The 21,404-nt window shown below is 32.6% G+C and overlaps 1 protein-coding gene across 1 annotated transcript in view; it reads right to left on the bottom strand.

Annotated features, from left to right (window-relative positions):
* Positions 1-11,866, bottom strand: part of LOC118191845 (RNA exonuclease 1 homolog) — an 82,656-nt gene extending 70,790 nt beyond the window's left edge. Inside the window, exon 1 of the mRNA XM_035362702.2 lies at positions 11,168-11,866. Within this exon, the coding sequence (XP_035218593.1) occupies positions 11,168-11,267 (100 nt within the window). The 5' untranslated portion in view covers positions 11,268-11,866. The remainder of the gene's footprint in view (positions 1-11,167) is intronic.
* Between the last annotated feature and the right edge of the window lie 9,538 nt (positions 11,867-21,404).

The raw sequence follows: 21,404 nt of genomic DNA, 5'->3' as shown, positions 1-21,404 counted from the left end.
AGACACAGTGGTGGCGTCAATTTCGGAAAGAGATAACAAAAATAGGGTTTATTTACAAACTGCAAATGCAATAGCTTTAGGTCAGAATAGAAGAAAAAATGTAAGACTCATTTTCGATTCTGCCTCTCATAAATCTTTCATCCTGACAGAAGTATCAAAACAATTAAAATTAAGTGTTGTGGGGGAAGAAGAACTTCAGATTTACACCTTCGGCTCTACTGAGCCTACAGTTAAAAGGCTAAGAAAGGTTAAGGTTATTCTTAAAGATATATGTGGACCTGGGAAAATAATAATTGAAGCTCTTGAAACTCCAGAAATAAATCAAGCTGTTATTGGTATGCCAGGAAAGGAAATACTTAATTATTGTAAGGAAAATTCGATAAGACTTGCTGATGCTACAGATATAGGTGTCCATAACTCTCAAATATCAGTATTAATTGGTAATGATTATTACTGGAAAATAGTCACTGGAAAAGTTAAAAGATTATCAAAGGGTCTTGTTGCCTCTGAAACCTTATTTGGTTACACTATAAGCGGAACTGAAGCATTAAGTAATGTTTCTACACTTCATTCCGGAATTACGGTAATGAATGTTGTTGAGAATACTTCACATCCACATGATTTGGAAATTAGTGCAGCTCTAAAAAGGCTATGGGATTTAGATGCAATTGGAATACATGACTATTCAGCAAATGAAAATGACACTGAAGTTATGCGTAGATTTGAAGAAACTATTGAATATAAAACCAATCGTTATGAAGTTTCATTACCTTGGAAGGACAATATGAACAAAATGGGTAGTAATTATAACATCGCCTTAAACAGATGGAACAGTTTACTTAGAAGGTTTAAGAAAAATCCTGAAATTTATGACAAGTATTCAAGGGTAATTGAAGATTATCTAAATAAAGGAATAGCTGAAAAGGCTCCGAAGAATTCTGAAGAAAACATCTATTATTTGCCACACCATTGTGTAATCAGAGAAGATCACGATTCTACGAAATTAAGGGTCGAATTTGATGTTTCCTCGCATACTCATGACAGTCTATCTTTAAATGATTGCTTACATTCAGGACCAAATTTAAACCCTGAATTATTAGATTTGCTAATTAAATTTCGTCAACACAAAATAGCATTTGCTGCAGATATCGAAGCTGCTTTTCTACAAATTCTGTTGAAGCCTGAGGACAGAAATGCAGTAAGATTTCTTTGGACTTCAAAGGAAAAGGAGCAACCGACGATTTTAAGAATGATGCGTGTAATATTTGGAGCAACCTGTAGCCCCTTTTTACTAGCAGCAACTATAAAGCATCACGCAAGAAAGTTGAAAGCACAATATTCGAAGATCTGTCAGCTTCTTGAAGAAAATTTTTACGTAGATGATTTGATTCATGGTACAGATGATGAAGAAGAAGCTGCAGAAATTTATGAAGATGTGAAAAGAATTATGATGCTTGCTAGTTTCAATATGAGAAAGTGGAGGAGCAATAACGCCCAATTACATGCGATTTGGAATGCAGCTGAAAATACGAAGTTTAATGGAGACGGAATGAATAGCACTTTGTTAGGATATATTTGGAACCATGAAGCAGATAAACTGAAATTTCGAATCAAAGATGAATTACTCACGGATCCGACTGAGGAAATAACAAAACGGAAGATTCTTCAAGTTGCGGGCGAACTATACGATCCTATCGGTTTCATATCTCCCTTTGTTGTTGCAGCTAAAATGATGATGCAAGAATGTTGGCAAAGAGGTTACCAATGGGATGCACCACTTGATCAAGAATTGCAGAATTGATTTAAAACCTGGTATAATGAAATTCCTAAATTAAAAAATGTTGAAATTCCAAGACATTATTTCAACAATCTGTCAAAAGGAAATCTGCCGAATATTCAATTGCACTGTTTTACAGATAATAGCCAAAAGGGATATGGTGCCGGTGTATATTTGAGATACAATGAAAACGAGTTAACAAAAACATCATTTGTTATGTCCAAAGCAAGAGTTGCTCCCATAAAAAGGGTTACGTTACCTCGACTGGAGCTTTTAGGAGCAGTCATAGGAGCTCGACTCATCACATACATCCGACATTTGTTGAAAAACATAGAAATGAAAATTTATATGTGGATAGATTCAGAAATTGTATTACATTGGGTCAAGGCTGATCCGACAAAATGGAAACAATTTGTACGAAATAGGTGTCTAGAAATACAAGAGAAAACTGATCCAGATTGGTGGAATTATTGTCCCAGCCATGAGAATCCTTCGGACTTATTGACGAGAGGACAGAAGGTAGAAACCCTTTCAAAAAATGAGCTGTGGTGGTATGGCCCACCTTGGCTTGTCAAAGACAACAACGTTTGGCCCAGATCTTCGAGAAATTTTAAGGAAGATGATAAAATAACAAATTCTGAGAAACGTAAAGGAAAGAAGCAAGAAATCTTAACCGCAAACTGTATTGTTGAAAACAGCGAACCTATCATTCCTATCGAGAATTTCAGTGACATAAAAAAGGTATATAGAATAACATCTTATGTTTTCAGATTTATCAATATTTTGAAAAACCCAAAACTAAGAAGAACTGGACCTGTTAAGGCTGAAGAGATGAATGAAGCAGAGAATTTCTGGATCAAGAAAACTCAGGAAGAAAATTTTAGAGAAGAAATAAGGAAATTAAAGATGAAACAAAGCATACATAGTTCGAAAATATTTACATTAAATCCATTTGTAGACTCAAATGGAATACTCAGAGTAGAAGGAAGGCTTCAAAATGCTGAGTTAAGCTATAATCAAACATACCCAGCAATACTACCTGAGAAGTCTCATTTCACAGATCATATCATTAAAGATTGTCACGAAACGCAAGCACACGGTGGTGTAGCTGAAACTTTAACTCAAATTAGGGAAAAATTTTGAATACTTAAGGGTTGACAGCGTGTAAAGAGTAATATTAACAAGTGTGTGATTTGCTACAGATTTAAAGCTAAGCCACTAAGTCAGGATATCGCTCCTTTACCAATCGAAAGAATAACAGAGGCAAATCCCTTCGAAGTTGTAGGGCTTGATTTTGCTGGTCCTATGAGTACAAAGGATGAAGAGCTGGAAACAGTTTTAATTGAAATTGAGGCGATATTGAATTTGCGTCCACTGACTTATGTTTATAGAGAAGTTAGAGAACCAGAACCGCTGACGCCAGCTCATTTTCTAGTTGGACGAAGACTGACATCTTTACCATCTGGCAAAATTCTTGAACCTGATTCAACTAAAGAAAATTTAACAAGGCGATACAAATACCGGCTAAGGTTATTAGAAGAGTTTTGGAAAAGATGGAAAAGAGAATACTTACTTGAAATTAGAAACGTGAAACAAATTCAAAGAGGTAATGCCATAACAGATCTTTTGAAAGGCTCTGTAGTTCTAGTACATGAAGAAAAATTACCAAGATTATTATGGAAGATGGGAGTTGTACAGGAGTGTCATCCAGGACGAGATGGGAAAATAAGGGCTTGCACTGTCCGTTTAGCTAATGGAACTCATCTTCGTCGTCCTGTGCAGTTATTGTACCCATTAGAAATGACTTGAACTCTTTGAACTGAATACAATGAACTTAAATTGCGAACACTGCATCTATGAACATTTAAACTTGTAGAACATTAAAAACATTTAGTGTTTAAGATAACTTCAGAATCCAATCCTTTGATGAACCAAGAGTTCATCGAGGGGGAGGATGTTACAGTTAATGTAGCTGGCCACGAGAGGGCGCAGCGTTTTTTACTTTTAGCTTGTTATATTTTTCTTACCGCATTGCGGATTTTTGAGATAGATGTAGTGGCAACCAAAAAAAAAACATGATGAATGTTCTAATGTAAGCATACAATTCTTTTACATAGCTGTAAATAAAGCTTCTGTGTGATAAAAATGAAAAGGAATTCCAAGCTTTCCTGGATATTTATTAAGAAAGGTAAGCAAAATTTCACTTATCAATGTTGTTAAATGTAAATAATAAGAATAAGAAAAAAGATCATAAGTTACAGCACCCTGTATGTAGGAAGGATATGCGTCTAGTCGAATGTAAAAATTGTTTAGATGGATTTGAAGGAGTTTGTAGGAAGAAAGGTTCAGATGGTCACTATGTGAAGTGTTTGATCAGAAAGAGAACCTGGTTTGAAAAAAGTCATTTGCGTATGATTGATAATTTGATTTTTAAGTGGCTCTGGATGTACGAAGCGAACTCGAAAATCATGGTAAGTGAATATTTGCTTTTGGTAGTGTTTAAATGTATAACATGCTTTTCCTTTTTTATGTTATTTTACTGTTTGGTTTAAAATGTATTTTATTGAGATTATGTATTTTTTGTTTGCCTATATTGTAGAATTTGGTGCTCCTTTCACTTTTTGCGCAATGCAAGGAGTGCGCAATGCAAGTTTGTGCATTTCTGGGAATTTTTTTAAGTGAAAATAGGTCGACGTGTACATGGATAAAGTTAAAAGAGAGCGCAATGCCATTTTTGTGCAATTCTGGGATTTTTTTTAAAGTGAAAATAGGTCGACGTGTACATGGATAAAGTCAAAGGAGTGTGCAATGCCATTTTTGTGCAATTCGGGGAATTTTTTTTAAGTGAAAATAAGTTGACGTGTACATGGATACAGAGTTTGTGCAATTGTTTGTTTTGTTATTTTGGATTTATGTAGCGGCGATTTTTGGCCCAAAAATCGCATGCCAAAATAACGAGTCAAAAAACTGCACAAAATCGGTAGCCATGTACCGCCAAAAATCGCCAAGGGGGTACCCTAAACTATACTTTTACCCACAAACGTATTTATGTGACAGCGTGACATTATTTAAATTTTTCTTAATTATAACATTTATAGGGCAGTCTATATTATAGGGTACAAAATCGGTAGCCATGTACCGCCAAAGATCGCCAAGGGGGTAGCCTAAACTATACTTTTACCCACAAACGTATTTATGTGACTGCGTGACATTATTTAAATTTTTCTTAATTATAACATTTATAGGGCAGTCTATATTATAGGGTACCTTTTGGATTGTCAAATCATTGTTTCATATACAGTCAAAAGTCGTTAATCCGGACTCATCGGAACTTCGGCGATTCCGGATTACAGATCATCAGTTTAAATCTGGTAAGATGGCATGCTAATTTATGAAATAAAGAACAATTATGATCTAAAGAATATCAAAATTTACACACACACACACACAAAAAAAAAAAAAGCTTAATATTTATTTGTTTACTTTACTTTCTTCGCTATCGAAAGCGAATTATGACGACGAGGAATTTGATTTAAATCATATCAAAGACGGAATACATCGAGATGAAATACTACATTTAGTAAGGAATTATAAGCCAAATAACATTTAGTAAGGAATTATAAGCCAAATAAAATAAAAATATCTGCCCTGAAGATAAGGATAGTGCTGATAGATCAACTTCCAATTCATTGCGCGCCGCAGAGCAGCGTGAAATTGATAAACAGATTTCGGAATGGTTAGATAAACAAAGGATATGCCTTTATCCATTTTTTGCAACAATTCCACTTTTTGTTTAATAGACTTCAAAACATACTTTCGCTTTGTAGACACTTTACATATTAGTAAATATATATCGGAAATTCTATTTGACATAATCGAAAGTTCAAGTTTACTTTTATAAAATTGCTCTAACAATCTGCAAAAAATAATAAGCCGGATCCAATTCGAAGATTAAGGAACAACACAATCTGCAACATTAACTGAATTAGATAATTTTAGCTTAGCTTATACCGTCCGTTATACATTAAACGCGCATGCGTAAACGTATTTTGAGCCTGCGAACACGCATATTCACAGTCGTAAAGGTCTTACGCGCATGCGCAGAAAGTTTGTAGCTTTGAGGTCCGGATCATGGGTGTCCGAATTAACGACTTTTGACTGTATCGCCAAGTTGTTTCATTTATGGTAACCTAGGTAACCTAGGTAGTTGAATGTTATCGAAACCCTATTATGACGTCGGTGAATTTGAATAATGGGAAAAGATTTGTAATGCTTGTTTGTGTGTTGAATAAAAAGTACGTTGATTATTTTGTGGTTTACACAGTAAAATGGCTGAATGTAGCAAGATTAATTTGAATTTCTGTATGATTTGGAATGAAAGAGAAAAAAAAGTATATTAATTGACTGGTGTGTAAATGAAGGTTTACTTAGTAGCCATTGTAAGTGTCCTGTTTGTACGAAGGAAATGTGCATGGTCGAACGCCTCAGGACACCGGCACAACGGAGGATAGTTTTGACTCTTATTTTTGTGAATTTATGTGGCCACGCTAGTATACAGATTCTAGTTTAGATAATTTTAGGAAGTTTTTGGATGCTGTTAAGGAATTTTGTTTGACACTGAAGACACGGAAATTCGCAAATAAGATAGGTGGATATTTCCTTCGTGTAGTGCTAAGATGAATTTCTTTTTTTATGTTATTGCATTATTTGATTTAAAATGTAGTTTATTGAGATTAGATATTTTTATTAGCTGCTCTTTTGACTTTTTTAGTGAATATAGATCGACGTATACATGGACAAAGTCAAAGTTTGTGCTTAATCGATGATGTTTTTTTAAGTGAAAATAGGTCGATGTGTATATGGATACCAAGTTTGTGCAATTCTTTAAACTGTTATTTGTCTACCAGCTATTTTTGGCAATAGAATTGCTGCTCCAGAAAACGAAAATAACAAGTCAAAGAATTACACAAACTTGGTGTCCATGTTCTGCCAAAAAACACCAAGGGACACCCCCGTAAATATATTTTATATTTTTACCAGCATTATGTAGTAAGGAAGAACTCGCATAAAATGGGTTCTGCGCTGGTTTTCGGTGCGATTGCGTGTTGTATGGCAACCCTAATGACGTTGAAAAATCTTTTGCTGGAGTTCCTTGGTTCGCGTCATGCTCTGTGTTTGAGTAGCTAAGGGGATAAAATGGTGGAAGTTGTTGTATTGAAGTTCGGCAAAAGGAAAAATCGTCGTGGCCATCCTATTGAGGGGCAGTGGATATTTGGAGGTGTGGAAAGAGGGTCTATGAGATTATTTTTAGTGGCTGTGCATGATAGAAGTAGGGATTTGTGATTATTTGCTATTTTATTTATTTGTGAACCGTAGTATGAATTTTCTGGATAGTGTGTCTGGCTGTCTTCTGCTGTTCGAAAAAGCATTAATTCATGGCAAGTGCATTTTATTTTATTCTTGTTCTTATTTTGTAGAATGTTATGTTCATTGTTTTTTTAGTATGAATTTTTGTCGTTATTGTTTTTTTTTTAATTGTTTGAAATTTATTTTAGTTATTTTGTTGATTAGTGCATACCGTCTGAATTGTGCAATTTGTAGATGTTTTTTTAAAGTTGAAACAGAACGCTTTATACATGGTATTCTTTGAAATTTCTTGTTGTTATATTAATTTATCAAAGTGAGGTGTGCGTAGTTCGTAGATTCGTTTGTTGCCTAAATTGTGCAATTCGTAGATCAAGTTGAAACAGGACGCTGTGTACATGGTATTGTTTGAAATTTGTTATGTTAATTTATTAAAGCGAGGTGTGCATAGTTCGTAGATTCGTTCATTGCCTAGATTATGGCATTCGTAGATGTTTTTTTTAAGTTAAAACATATCGCTGTGCACATGGACTCTTGTCAAATAATTTTGGTTAGAAACTTTAAGGTTTTGCTATCTAAATTTTTTGTTTTTATTTTGGATTTTTAGCTTAAATTGTGTGTTCAAAACGTGGTTTTTGCATTCGCGAAAACCGTATTTTGGAGACATTTTTGGCTTAAAGTTCGAAATGTAGACAAAAAATTTAGATAGCAATATGGCAGCGTGGAGTTTCTTGCCAAAAATGTTTGGCGAGAAATTTGGCGACAGAGTAGTTCCAAAAGTAAAATGCAAGAACACAAGAAAATAAGGAACTACTCTGATTGTTTCTTTGATTTTGTCGTTTTAAAAGATCTGCCATAGTTGAGTCAGCACCCTGCTGAATTGTAGTAAACGAGATGTCCAATCTACTAGACCATCAAAGACACAGATTTGGATTTTCTATTTCATAGTTATTGAAATCATAATGGTATGTTTGTTTAAATTAGTACTGTTTATAAATGTGTTAAAAATAAATTCTGATAAGCTAAGAAATGATTTATTTTCTATTAATTATGAACTATAAATAATGTAACCAATTTTCTTCATAGTATTTACTAAACATTTTGGAACTACTCTGATATGTGCCCTCAAGTCGCCAAATATTTTTGGTGAGAAACTTCACGCTGCCATATTACTATCTAAATTTTTTGTCTACATTTTGAACTTTTAGCCTAAAATGTCTCCAAAAACGCAGTTTTCGCACATGCAAAAACTACGTTTTAAACACACAATTTAGCTAAAAATCCGAAACAAAAACAAAAAATTTAGATAGCAAAAACGTAAAGTTTCTAACCAAAAATATTTGACGAGAATCCATGCACACAGCGACATGTTTTAACTTAAAAAAGCATCTACGAATTTAACAATGTAGGCAATGAACGAATCTACAAACTACGCACACCTCGCTTTAATAAATTAACATAACAACAATAAATTTCAAAGAATACCATGTACACAGCGTTCTGTTTCAACTTTAAAAAAAATCTACGAATTGCACAATTCAGATGGTACGCACTAATCAACAAAATAACTAAAATAAATTTCAAAAAATTCAAAAAACAACAATAACAACAGAACTTCATACTAAAACAACAATGAACATAACATTCTACAAAATAAGAACAAGAGGTACTTTTCCGTTTTGCCGGCGCAAGCGATAAAGTTGCCAATAATGGTACAACCGATGCCAAACGGAATATTCCTGCTGGTAACCTTTTACGCCTCATTTTCAAAACAAGTCGCAGCTTTTTCTTATCAGATTGATTGTTTCTTTCAATACTGGCATATAATTACATAGAATTTTTATCAGATAGTTCAGTTTTATGTCTAAAGCCATTTTCGGTAATTAGGTCAATTAGGATGCAATCACAGCGCTTACCCGAAGCCGAAAATATAGAAAAGAAAAGTCAAGGGTTAAATTCATCAATTCTAATGAGAATGCATTAGCGAAGTAAAGCACTGCAGTTTTACATAATTTCTGAAGCTATTCGTACGCATTGAAATATTTCTTGCATTTAAACTTGTGTTCCAAATTAAGATTTAACTTGAAATTAATGTAGATAATTACGGAGAGCATTAGATTTTTGTAGAGTAGTTTACGTGAGATGAGATCGCTTGGAGTCACGTGATATGAACCGGCGAATTAGGATGTTGAACCATGAAAGCATAGTAAATTCTTAAATTAATGTCTTTTTACAAATTTATTGTCTTTATTTATTGGCTTTTCATAAAGTTTTAAGCGATATTAAAATGTTTATGCCTTCAAAAAAAAAAAAAAAGAATTCTTAGAACTAAAATTTTTTATGTGTATACTGTATGTTGTCGCCAATAAAGTCTGCTTGCCGAGATTTGCGCCGGCGAAACGGAAAAGTACCGAACAAGAATAAAATAGAATGCACTTACCATTAATGCTTTTTCGAACAACAGAAATACCAATTTCATACCGCCTTTAACATACCGCCACGTAATCACTATCGTATTTATATGACAGTCAGACACACTATCCAGAAAATTCATACTATGGTTAAATAAAATAACAAATAATCACAAATATGATATGGCTCATATTTCTTCTGTTTAATAATATAAAAAAATATGAAGAACAAACAGCAATAATCTCCCATACCTTCTTTCCACACCTCCAAATACCCATTGCCCCTCAACAGGATGTCCACGATGATATTTCCTTATGCCGAACTTCAATTCAACAATTTTCATCATTAAATCTTCCCCTCCTAGCTTCTCAGACACAAAGCATGACGGGAACCTACGAACTTCAGCGAAAGATTTTTCAACGTCAACAGGGTTGGCATACAACACGCAATCGCGCCAAAAACCAGCGCAGAACACATATCGCCACATTTGGTGAAATTAGGGCGTATATCAGAGTTGTACCAAAAATAATATAAAAAATATGAAGAACAAACAGCTAGAATGGGATTGAGAAACAGACTGAATATTTTTGAACAACATGATTTAAAAACGGAATTAAGAAATTTTATGCCAAATATTAAAAAAACTGCATAAATACATCTAGTGCAGCACAAAAGTGTGTGATTTTATTTCTGAAAGCTTTTTTATACTTGTAAAATTAAAAATAATAATGCAAAAATAATTAAACATAAAACTAATAAACAATTTTTTAAAAACATTTGTTCATATTCTTAATCTAATTGTTATCGTTCAGTTACTTATCTGCAATTATTTGTATTATGATTATGTTGTAAACTGTACAATACAGACAAAAATATAAAATGTATGAGTAAAACCATTCCTTTAAAAAGAGTCAAAGTAAGAAAAAGGTCGGGAATTCCTGGTTTAGATGGTTGCTCTGAAATATTACATAGTGTTCATAACAAAAACATTTATTCCATGTGGTTTCAAAATCAGACTACTGATGTGTTGATGTTCTGATAAGATTATTGCTAGCAGACATTAGGCAAAGCACTCTTTTAGGAAAACACTTATCACCTGGTTTATTACTTTCAAGAAATAATGTTGACTTGTTTATATGGACTCAAAAGTCCTTTCAGAAACACAGAACCTGAATTTATCTATCTATATATATTTCTGAAGAAGGAAACCCTATACAGCTGTCTCAAAGCAATATACTGAAGATGACATCCAAAACACAGAATTTTAAAAACAGAAGAAATTTTGAAATTAACTGATTTTAGAACCTAAATAGTATATGAGCCATATCATATTTGTGTACTGTTGGGTTTTCGAAAGTCACTACTCCAAATAAATATATCATATGAAGAAAAACAAATAATTTTTTATATTTCTAGAAGTTTACACTTTTAGAATTCGTAGAATAAGCATTTTTATGAGAAATCAAACAGTATTCCTAACATTTTTAAGATCAAAATCATGCTTAAAAAATACCAGAATTCAATCACAGCAGAATGGAAGCACATAGTTTATACATTACCACTGAAAGTTATAAATCAAATAATATCATTTTGAAAGGAAATAAAAATACAAACCTGATTTTTCATGCTTGTAATGACAATGGGGCCGAAGACAAAGACCAGCTTTCGCATACGGACATAAAATGTTCTTAAAGAAACCACACGAAGGTAACATGTTTTAATTTTAAATTTCAGATATCACAAAAAACTCACAATAACATTCAGTATCATTTTCGTAATGTTGTAATTATATAAATTTTGGCTCAATTCTTCAGAGCCAGGAGTTACATACTGATTGTTCTCACACATATTTCTTAACTCCTTCTGTCAAAAGGGAAATTATAATAAGATTAAAATTATTTTAGGGATATAATTCTCAACCGATGGCAAATTCAATACTCAAACAGCTAAAATATGATCAGGTCAAAAAAAAAAAAAAAAAAAAAAAACATCGAACAAAATAACATACTGACACCCATTAACACATTTTTAACCACAAAATTCTCAGTACGACCAATGCGCTCACAACAAAAACATAAGCATGTTGCCAATTTATTCCTCTCAATATTCCTTTTCAGGCATATTTTGTTGGCAATGTTCACAAAGTTAATACATTCCACAAGAGAAAAAGAGGAAAAATGTAGTCACATGGGTTATGAACAGGAATCTCTGCAAGTTGTGTGTTTACGATGCAAGATGTGGTCACTAAAATTAATTTATTGATTTTTTTAATTTAGAAATTTATAGCGATTGCGAAGAAGGTACTTTTTCATTAGAGCGGCGTCAGTTAAAAAAGTGTATTACTTTTTTTTGTCACCAATTGTTGCCAAGTATAAAATTATAAACTAATAATAAACTTCAAAAGACTAAAAAAATTAGTGCTGTAAAAAATATTTTTTAAGTTCATCATTAAAGAAAGTAAATTTTTCCTTTTAATTTTTTTAATCTACAATATTCTTCTACACATAAATAAAAACTAACAAAACAAAACGAAGTTTGATCTAAACCGGTGGCACAAAGACTATTCTACTCATAAATAAAAAAATAACAAAACGAAACGAAATTCAGTATAAACAGGTGGCATAAAATTACAAATATCGCTCAATATTACAGAAAAAATTTCAGTTTTTTAATAGCTTTGATTTTTCGCCCAGTGGCAAAAAGACGTAGGCTTAGTGCATAACAAGACAAATTTTTTTTTCTACTTTGTCAAGTGGAATAACTTGGCGGGAAGAACTTGGTAGAATATCACTATATGAATTCGTAATTAGAACTCTACTTTGATTACCGTTTACAGTGCCATTTCAGAGTCCTTAAATAACATTCTGGCTTTTATATCACTGGGTCAAAGAGGAATGCCAACTGTGCTGAACTGTGAGAAAGAAATAATATTTGAGGGAAACGCAGCAGATTAGTTTTCAGCGAAGTGTGTCATATAGTGAAGAAACTAAATGTAACAAGGGATGTAAAAAAAAGTGTTATGAATATATGTATGCTTGTCTGCAGAGAAAAGGTATGACATATATATAGTATATCATAATTAAATTAAATGTGAATATGCTTCTTCATATCGGACAGAAATGTCATATGCGGTGAGTCATTTTGAAAAGCTCGTGGATAAACATATAGGAGAAAACAATTTGTGTGAAAGCGACTAAGCATTTGAAATAAGCAGGATTTTTAAGTATAATATATTTATTAACACAACAAAATCGTCATCCTTGTACATCTTAAACATGTTATAGTGTAACTAAGATTCACTTGGACAATTTTGGTTTTACATTTAAATGCGAAGCTGCATCGTGGACGGAAAAACATCCATCATAAGTTATTTTAAAAATAGAACAAATTTTTAATTTATTGAGTAAGAGGGTAATTTTGTGAAACCTTAAAAATGTTTTCATTGACTAGAAATTCATTAGTATTTTTGGATAAAATGAAGAATCTTGATGAGCAATTCTGTTAGCACTGTATAGTCTCATCTACCTGTGCATAGGAAAAACCCAGAATATATGCAAATTAATTTCCTGTTTTTTGTTGATGCACTTTCTTGAAATGTCATTTCCTAAATCTCTCCATACCAGTATTTGTTTTCATACGGAAAGCAAGACTGCATAGCTGACTTGTTTATTATTATTTTTAATACTGCAATTAGTTTTTAGTAAAATGTCCTGTATTATCTGTATTTGAAATCTGGTAATGATAGGTATATTACCAAACATTTAAAGTAAAAAACTGTTTAAATATAACTGTTGCATTTCATACAGGAAAGGAAACTCATCTATGTAATATATATAAGAAATGGTTTTCTTGAAAGAGTACTTCAAGTATACGTATGCTTATTCACACAGAAGAGAAACCTTGTGTGCTTGAGGTATGTAACAATACATCTCTTTTAAAAGGGTAACTTATATATATGCTTATTCACACCAGACAGAAACCTTATGTGTATGAAGTATGTAAGTCATCATTTAGCCAAAAGAGTACTTTAAATATGCATATACATATTCACTCAGGAGAAGAGCCGTCTCATTTTTGTGAGATATGTGAAAAGTCCTTTAGTCAAAAGAATTACTTAAATAAGAATATGCTTATTCACAGAGAAAACAGTCATGTGTGTGAGGTATGCAACAAGTCATTTAATCAAAAGGGTAACTTAAATAGACATATGTTTATACACACAGGACGGAAACCTTATATGTGTGAAGTTTGCAAGACATCATTTAGTCAAAAGAATACTTTAATTAGCCATATGCTTTTTCACACAGGAGAAAGGCCCTATGTGTGCGAGGTATGCAACAAGTCATTTAATCTAAAAGGTGGCTTAAATAGACATATACTTATTCACACAAGACAAAAACCTTATATGTGTGAAGTATGTAAGACATCATTTAGTCAAAAGAGTACTTTAAATATCCATATGCGTATTCACACTGCAGAAAAGCCTTATGTCTGCGAGGTGTGCAACAAGTCATTTAATCGAAAGGGTGACTTAGATAGACATACGCTTATACACACAAGACAGAAACCTTATATGTGTGAAGTATGTAAGACATCATTTGCTAGAAAGAATACTTTGAATACACATATGCTGATTCACACAGGTGAAAAGCCTTATGTGTGCGAGGTATGCAACAAGTCATTTAATCAAAAGGGTGGCTTAAATAAACATATGCTTATTCACACAAGACAGAAAACTCATATGTGTGAAGTTTGCATGACATCATTTAGTCAAAAGAATACTTTAAATAGGCATATGCTGATTCACACAGGCGAAAAGCCTCATATGTGTGAGGTATGCAACAAGTCATTTAATCGAAAGGCTCGCTTAAATAAGCATATGCTTATTCACACATGACAGAAACCACGTGTGAATTATGTAAGACATCATTTAGTTAAAAGAGCACTTTAAATATCCATATTCATATTCACACTACTGAAAAGCCTCATGAGGTATGCCACAAGTCATTTAGTCAAAAGGTTGATGTAAATATGCATAATTTTATTTACACAAGAAAGAAACCGTATTTCGTCTGAGATAAGTCATCATTAAGTCAAAACGGTACTTTAAATATGCATGTGTGTATTCAAACTGGAGAAAAGCCTTATGTGTATGAGGTATGTAACAAGTCATTTATTCAGAAGTGTCCCTTAAATACGCATAGGGTTATTCACATGAGAAATTAACCTTATATGTGTGAAGTATGTAATACATTTAGTCAAAAGAGTACTTTAAATAACCATATGCATATTCAGGATTGAAGAAAAGCCTCATGTGCAAGGTATGCAACAAGTCATTTAATCGAAAGGTTAATTTAAATATACATATGCTTATTTACGTAAGACAGAATATTATATGTGTGAAGTATGTAAGACATCATTTAGTTAAAAGAGTACACATATATGCTTATTAACACAAGACAAAAGTCTCATTTGTGCAAGGAATGTGACAAGTCATTTAGTAGAGAGAATGACTTAGATATAGGGGTGTTTGTGCTCCGGGGAAACCCCAGAATTCCGGGGATTTTGAACTTCGATACCCGGAAATTTCGGGGATCGTCGTTCGAAAGAAAGTAGGAATAATAATGAATTATTTATTTTGATCTGGGTAATTTTGTTTGCTTTGAAAGAAGAAAACGCAAGGTCAGTGTGTGTGGTGAAAACTTTTCCTTTCTTTCTCCAAAGGCAGTGATAATGCGTGAAAAGGGGGAAAAAACTTTTTTGTTCTTTCCTTATTGCGAGTTACGACTCGTTCCCCCGGTTCTCGGACATTCTCTTCTGGATTCTTTTCGGCAAGTAGGCGCGGCAGAAAAAAAAGGGAGAGACTTTGTTCGACCAGATGTGCGATCGCGTGACTCTGGGTTCGAAGGTCTTAACTCTCCTGGCGTGGCGCCAATAAGTAGAGAAGACTTGTGGCATTCGCTGTATTGGCTATTTGTCATTGATTGCTTCTCAACTTTTTTTCTCCGCTGTGTAAAATTTTCGTTTCGTTTATTGATGCACGTGTAAATTTTTCGTTTCGTTTATTGAAATATTTTTTTATTTATGTACGCAAGAGAATTTCACTATGAAATTTCTCGATATAAATAGTGATATTATACAATTAGAAGAAGGTGTCTGGAATGCATTTAGGTGGAATTGGATTGAACGGAGATATGGTAATGGGGATACCATCAGCACATGGTGCAAGAAAATAAATGTTGCTGGACAAGCATATTGTGTTTTTTGTAACTCACTGCTGAAGTATGGTGGAGAAGGATTCAAGGCTTTCACAAATCATTCTAAAACTGTGACACACATAAAATATTCAAAGTGCATTAGACATTCAATGACTTTAAGTAATTATGCTAATTCAAAAAATACTGATGACTTGCTGGAGACTGATGCTCGGCCATTGGATATAGTGACAAAAAAAGCACGCCAAGAGGTATTAATAACTTCGTTTATCGCCGAGAATTCCCTTTCTTTCAATGTAGCTCCCAATTTAATTGAACTCTGCAAACAGTTGAGCCGCGATCAGACGGCACTAAACTCGTTGGAAATGTCTAGGACTACTGCATGTTATAAGATGAAATATGGGCTCGCAAAAACTATTAAGGAAAATATCATTAAAACTTTAAAGGAGACTCCATTTTCTCTAAATTTGGATGAAAGTACTAGCAATGCTCAAGAAAGTATACTGGCAATATTGGTGCAGTTTTATGACAACAATCAAAATGAAGTTGTAGTTCATCATTTTGCATCTCTAAAGATGGAATCTTGCAATTCAGAAGCTGTTTTTAAAGCAGTTATTAATACTATTGAAGATAATAATATTCCATGGGCAAACTTAATTAGTGTATTAATGGACTCGTGTAACACCATGCGTGGAAAAAAAAAGGGTGTTGAAACCAGACTACGATCAAACAAAGCACCCCACTTATTAAATATTGATGGTGACACATGTCACACAGCTAATAACTGTGCAAAAAAAAAATTGCTTCATGTTTTGATAAATACTTAGAAGATTTGTTTGATGACATCTATTTTGATATGAAAAGCTGCAGTAAAAGAGAAAATTTTTTCAAAATCTGTGAATCCCTTGTCATTAAAAAACTTAAGCCCTTGAAGAGACCAGACCATAGGTGGGTGTACATTTTATGTGTTTTAGAAAGAATCAAAGGTCTGTGGGATGCTCTTATTGCATTTTATTTTCACTACTTGGATAAAACTGATAAAGGGGATTATTTTTCTTATGTTGAAACTGTATACAATAAAAGAAATATTTCTGCAGCTCAGAAAAAAAATTGTTGAAGGGGTGTATTTTTGCTTGCATTCCCAACAACTCACAAAGGATGCTTTAGCTCGAAAAAAAAGAATACTAAATGGGTTATTTGTTATGCAAAACAAAACTTTATTGCATATGGCATTATATTCAGCAGTATTACTAGAGTTCAACACATATATTAAATTATTTGAAAAAAAAAAAAACCAATGCTTTACTTAATACATTCCAGTATTTATAAATTGATGGCAAAATTTTTCTCTTTTTTTATGAAGCCAGAAAATATAGAGTGCACATCTTATAATGATTTATTAAAGGTTGATGTCACAAATCCAGAATTCCATCTACCTGGCAAAGTAATATTTACTGGTGCAGAAGCTTCCACTCTCCTGAAGAAATTATCAAAAAATCATCCAATAGCAAAAGAATTCCAAATTTCTCTGATGAAAGCTTATACTAATACAGCACAGCATATGAAACAGAAATTACCCCTTAAAAATTCATATCTAATTAGTTTTACAGCATTAGATCCAGAGCTAAGAAGTAAAACCAGTACAATATTAGCTTTTGAAAAATTATCATCTTTTATGTCCCATATTTTTAGTGATAATGAAAAGTCAAAAGTAGAAACTGAAATAAGGTTATACCAGAGTGATATTGATATCACCAAAGAAATGCTTTACACATCTGATGAAAGTGGAAATCAAGTCAAGTGTACAATTGATAAATATTGGTCTAAAGTTTTTAATTTAAAAGATGATTTCACAAATGATTATAAGTATCCTACATTGGCTAAATTGGTCAAAGCCTGCCTTAGCTGCTTCCATGGCCTTTCAACGGGTAAAAACTTGTTTTATATCTCTAGAGTAAACCCAAGATAAGTCTCTTTGAAATAGAAATGAAAAGGTATTTTCTGCATTTTTAGACATGATACATAGTCACCATGATACATTTTGCTTCCACCCTGTTGACAGTCATCTTCTTCTAAAATCATCCCTATAAAGTGATGCGTTTTTTTCCGCCCTGTGAATTTTGCAACCACATGTGCATTTATTAAGCTAACTTCTGTCAAAGGTAATTTCATTGTATTGCATTCATCCATTTTCAGAATTTTGCTAGGAATTTCGTCATCTGTGTCAGAACAGACATCGTTAACTTTCAGTCTCTTAAAAGAGGATTTAGACTGATTTATGTTGGAACATCCAGGTTGATCAGGAGCTACTAATAGGACTCCTTTATGATATCTGTGTGAAGAAATATCAGTTGGCATACACAAGAAACAACTTAATCTTCTGAAACACAGAACATTAGATTCTGCTCTGGCCCACAAAACTTGGTGCACTTTCATTGTACCTATAAACTTTTCTACTTCTTCTTTTAGACTTTCACGAAGTGTACTGAATTCAATTTCTATTTTTTAACAATAGTCATAATAAAAAATAGATTTATTTTATTTTTTGATGCAATAGAGATAACTGTTATTGTGATTTCTTTCTGCATAAATGATGTTATAATGAAATGTAAACTATCAAAGTAGTGTGTTATTGATCTTCATTTCGTCAGTGCCATATATATGTAGCTAAATGCTTTCTCTATTAAGACAGAGAAAATCAGTCTCCAAAATGCTGCTTAAGGTCATTCCTGTTATCGCATTGGCGAATGAATGAGTCGAAATATTATTGTTGGCACGTGACAATGAACTTTTGAGAAGAAGATAAACCAGTTGTGTCAAATTCTTCAAGGGGGAATTTAAGATACCATGATACATCTACTATACCACATTTTAAGTCTTAGAAAATGTATACAACGGTAGCCTTACAGTTTCGCATTTAATATAGAAGCATTTAAGTTTCGAAGTTCATCGACTATATCAAGGACATGTTTCGATAGTTATGAAAAGGCAAGAATCAGTTGGAATTTTGAAATACCTGAAAATTTTAATTTTGCTGCGGATGTTCTTGATGTCTGGGCTTACAAGGAAAAGATAAGACACGAACATGTGCAATTTTTTATGACAAATGCTTAACTTGACCTGGAAAACAAGCATTTAAAAAAATTATATTTAAGTTATTTTTATTTGTTATTCAATTAGGGAACACAGAGAAAGCTTTACCTTTCGTATTTTATCGTTTATCCATATTGTAGAAATTCAGATTATTTTTATAGTTATCATAATATATCTAAGTTTACTGCAGTTATTCTGCATTAGGTGTTATTATACCACCAATAAGAAAGTAAAGATGTGTTAGGATTTGCAAAAAATTTTCTGTTAATAAATATTTCCTGCCTAACTGATTTTATGATATCTTTGTATATTTAACAGAAAGAGTACTGAAAGATAGCATTGAAAGAAATATGAATATTAATTTAGTTTTATCAAAAAGAATTTAAACTTGAAACTAAACACTTAAAACGCATGTCCTTTTTCAGACTTCTTTTTTACATGCATGCTTTATTGTTTCTTTTACATGCATGCCATGTAATTTGCGCATGCGTCTTTATATTTTTCATTTCTCTCTTTATACACAAAAATGCGTGAAACAAGGAAAAATAAGTGAAAGAATGCAATAAAAATTTGGTAACTTTTCATTATTCCTTTATTACAAAAAATATAAAATAGTTTATTGTATATCAGATGTGAACTATCTGTGAAAAGTATATTTAAAAATTTTCTTTATTCCTACGGGGGAAAATTTCTGCTACGTCCCGAAACCGAGCTTAACTTACCATTTTACATTCTCTTGTAGAGCAGTGTTTCTCAACTGCCAGTCCGCAAACACTATTCGCCAGTCCTTCCAAATTCAGATGTATTGTGTATGACAATATACCTACCGTCGTTTATGAAAGAAAATAATTAAAAATCTGACAGGCATACTGTGCAATGCATTAACTCAAGCTTTCTCAACGTATCTGTTGTTGTCTGTTTAATTTACATTCATTAGTATTAGGAGACCTATTGTTGTATCATGAACATGTATTTGCGGGTAACGAGTACTCTAAAACAAGACATATTCGTTTTCAGTGGTGAAACGCTTATTATTTTTTGAAGTCCGCTGAATAATGACAGCTGTATTATTAGTGTAATAAATAGAACGAACTTCTTTAAATAATTTTATTTACAAAAAGCAGAAGTTAAGCAAATGACAACGAAGTTTTTTAATCAAATTCAATTGCTATTATGAAACTTGAGCAAAGAAAAACGATGTGAAGAGGTTGAAATTTTTGTATTTGAAGGTTGGCAACACTAGAATGTGCTCACATTTGTCGCTTGTTACATCTTGCAATTTTTTTAAAACTAGACGGAGAGCTCGCAGCAGAGAAAGGGTTAAGGTCCATTTCCACTACTGCGTGCGAACGCGTTGCATCAGTTGAAGACACGCCTACGGCATTCGTACAAGTGTTTCCACTGCCGTGTATCTGTAGATTATTTTCATTTTCCACCATAAGGTGTCACTGTAATATTTTGGCACTAATCAACCAGCTTGTGAGTTACGACGCTGAACCAAAGAATATGTATTGTTCCAAATTGTATTGAACCAAAGAATATGTATTGTTCCAAATTGTATTGAACCAAAGAATATGCATAGAGGTTCTTTGGCTGAACATCTGAACATTATTCCTTTATTACAAAAAATATGAAATAGTTTATTGATATCAGATGTGAACTATCCGTGAAAAGTATATTTAAAAATTTTCTTTATTCCTACGGGGCAAAATTTCTGCTACGTCCCGAAACCGAGCTTAACTTACCGTTTTACATTCTCTTGTAGAGCAGTGTTTCTCAATTGCTGGTCCGCAAACACTATTCGCCAGTCCTTCCAGCTTAAGCGAGTATTGTTTATTTTGGATTTGATATTGATCCTGAAGTAAAATGCAGAAAAGTTTTGTTTCTTTTACTTTTAAAGAAACAGGGCGGTTATGAAAGGAAATTCCATGTTATTGGAAATTTTTATTTCTGCATATGAACTGCGAAAGTAAAGTACACTAGCAATTTAGATAGGTAAGGTTATAATGCATATTATGAACATCACTAATTGCATAGAAGCTGAAGTAAATTAAAAACATTTCTTTGTGTTTCTAGAAGCCTTAAATATTAAGGAAATAATATATATATTATTAAAACTAAAGTGTACTGTTATTGAAAAAAATAAACAAATAAAATAAAAAAGTTAAATGAATTAAAAAATAGTTGGTACTACAGAGCAACTGTAAAGAAGGTTCACAATATTTACACAAAATTTGCTATGCTTGTATACCGCTGACTGCCATGTGAGATTGTATATTTTTAAAATATGCCAAAATTTGGGGAAGAAGCAGGTAACATATAAAATTTTAGCATCGATTTCTTCATTTTTAATTTCTTCAGGTCATAGTTGGATAATTTATTAGAAATCTTATTTGTTTTAAAATGCACTATGGGCAGTTTTATTTTATGCATAATTCATAAAATATTATCTTTATATATATATATATATATAATAATAAAATCACAAGAAAAAGGAAAAGACAGAACACTGTAGATGCGTGATTAGACCCATATTGAAGAAG

Source organism: Stegodyphus dumicola, chromosome 3 (genome assembly GCF_044657685.1).
Source record: "Stegodyphus dumicola isolate Sdum_Otavi_A_Nest chromosome 3, ASM4465768v1".
NCBI classification, from domain to species: domain Eukaryota; kingdom Metazoa; phylum Arthropoda; class Arachnida; order Araneae; family Eresidae; genus Stegodyphus; species Stegodyphus dumicola.
Note: the sequence above shows the minus strand (reverse complement) of the source record. Positions and strands in the feature narration are given on the sequence as shown.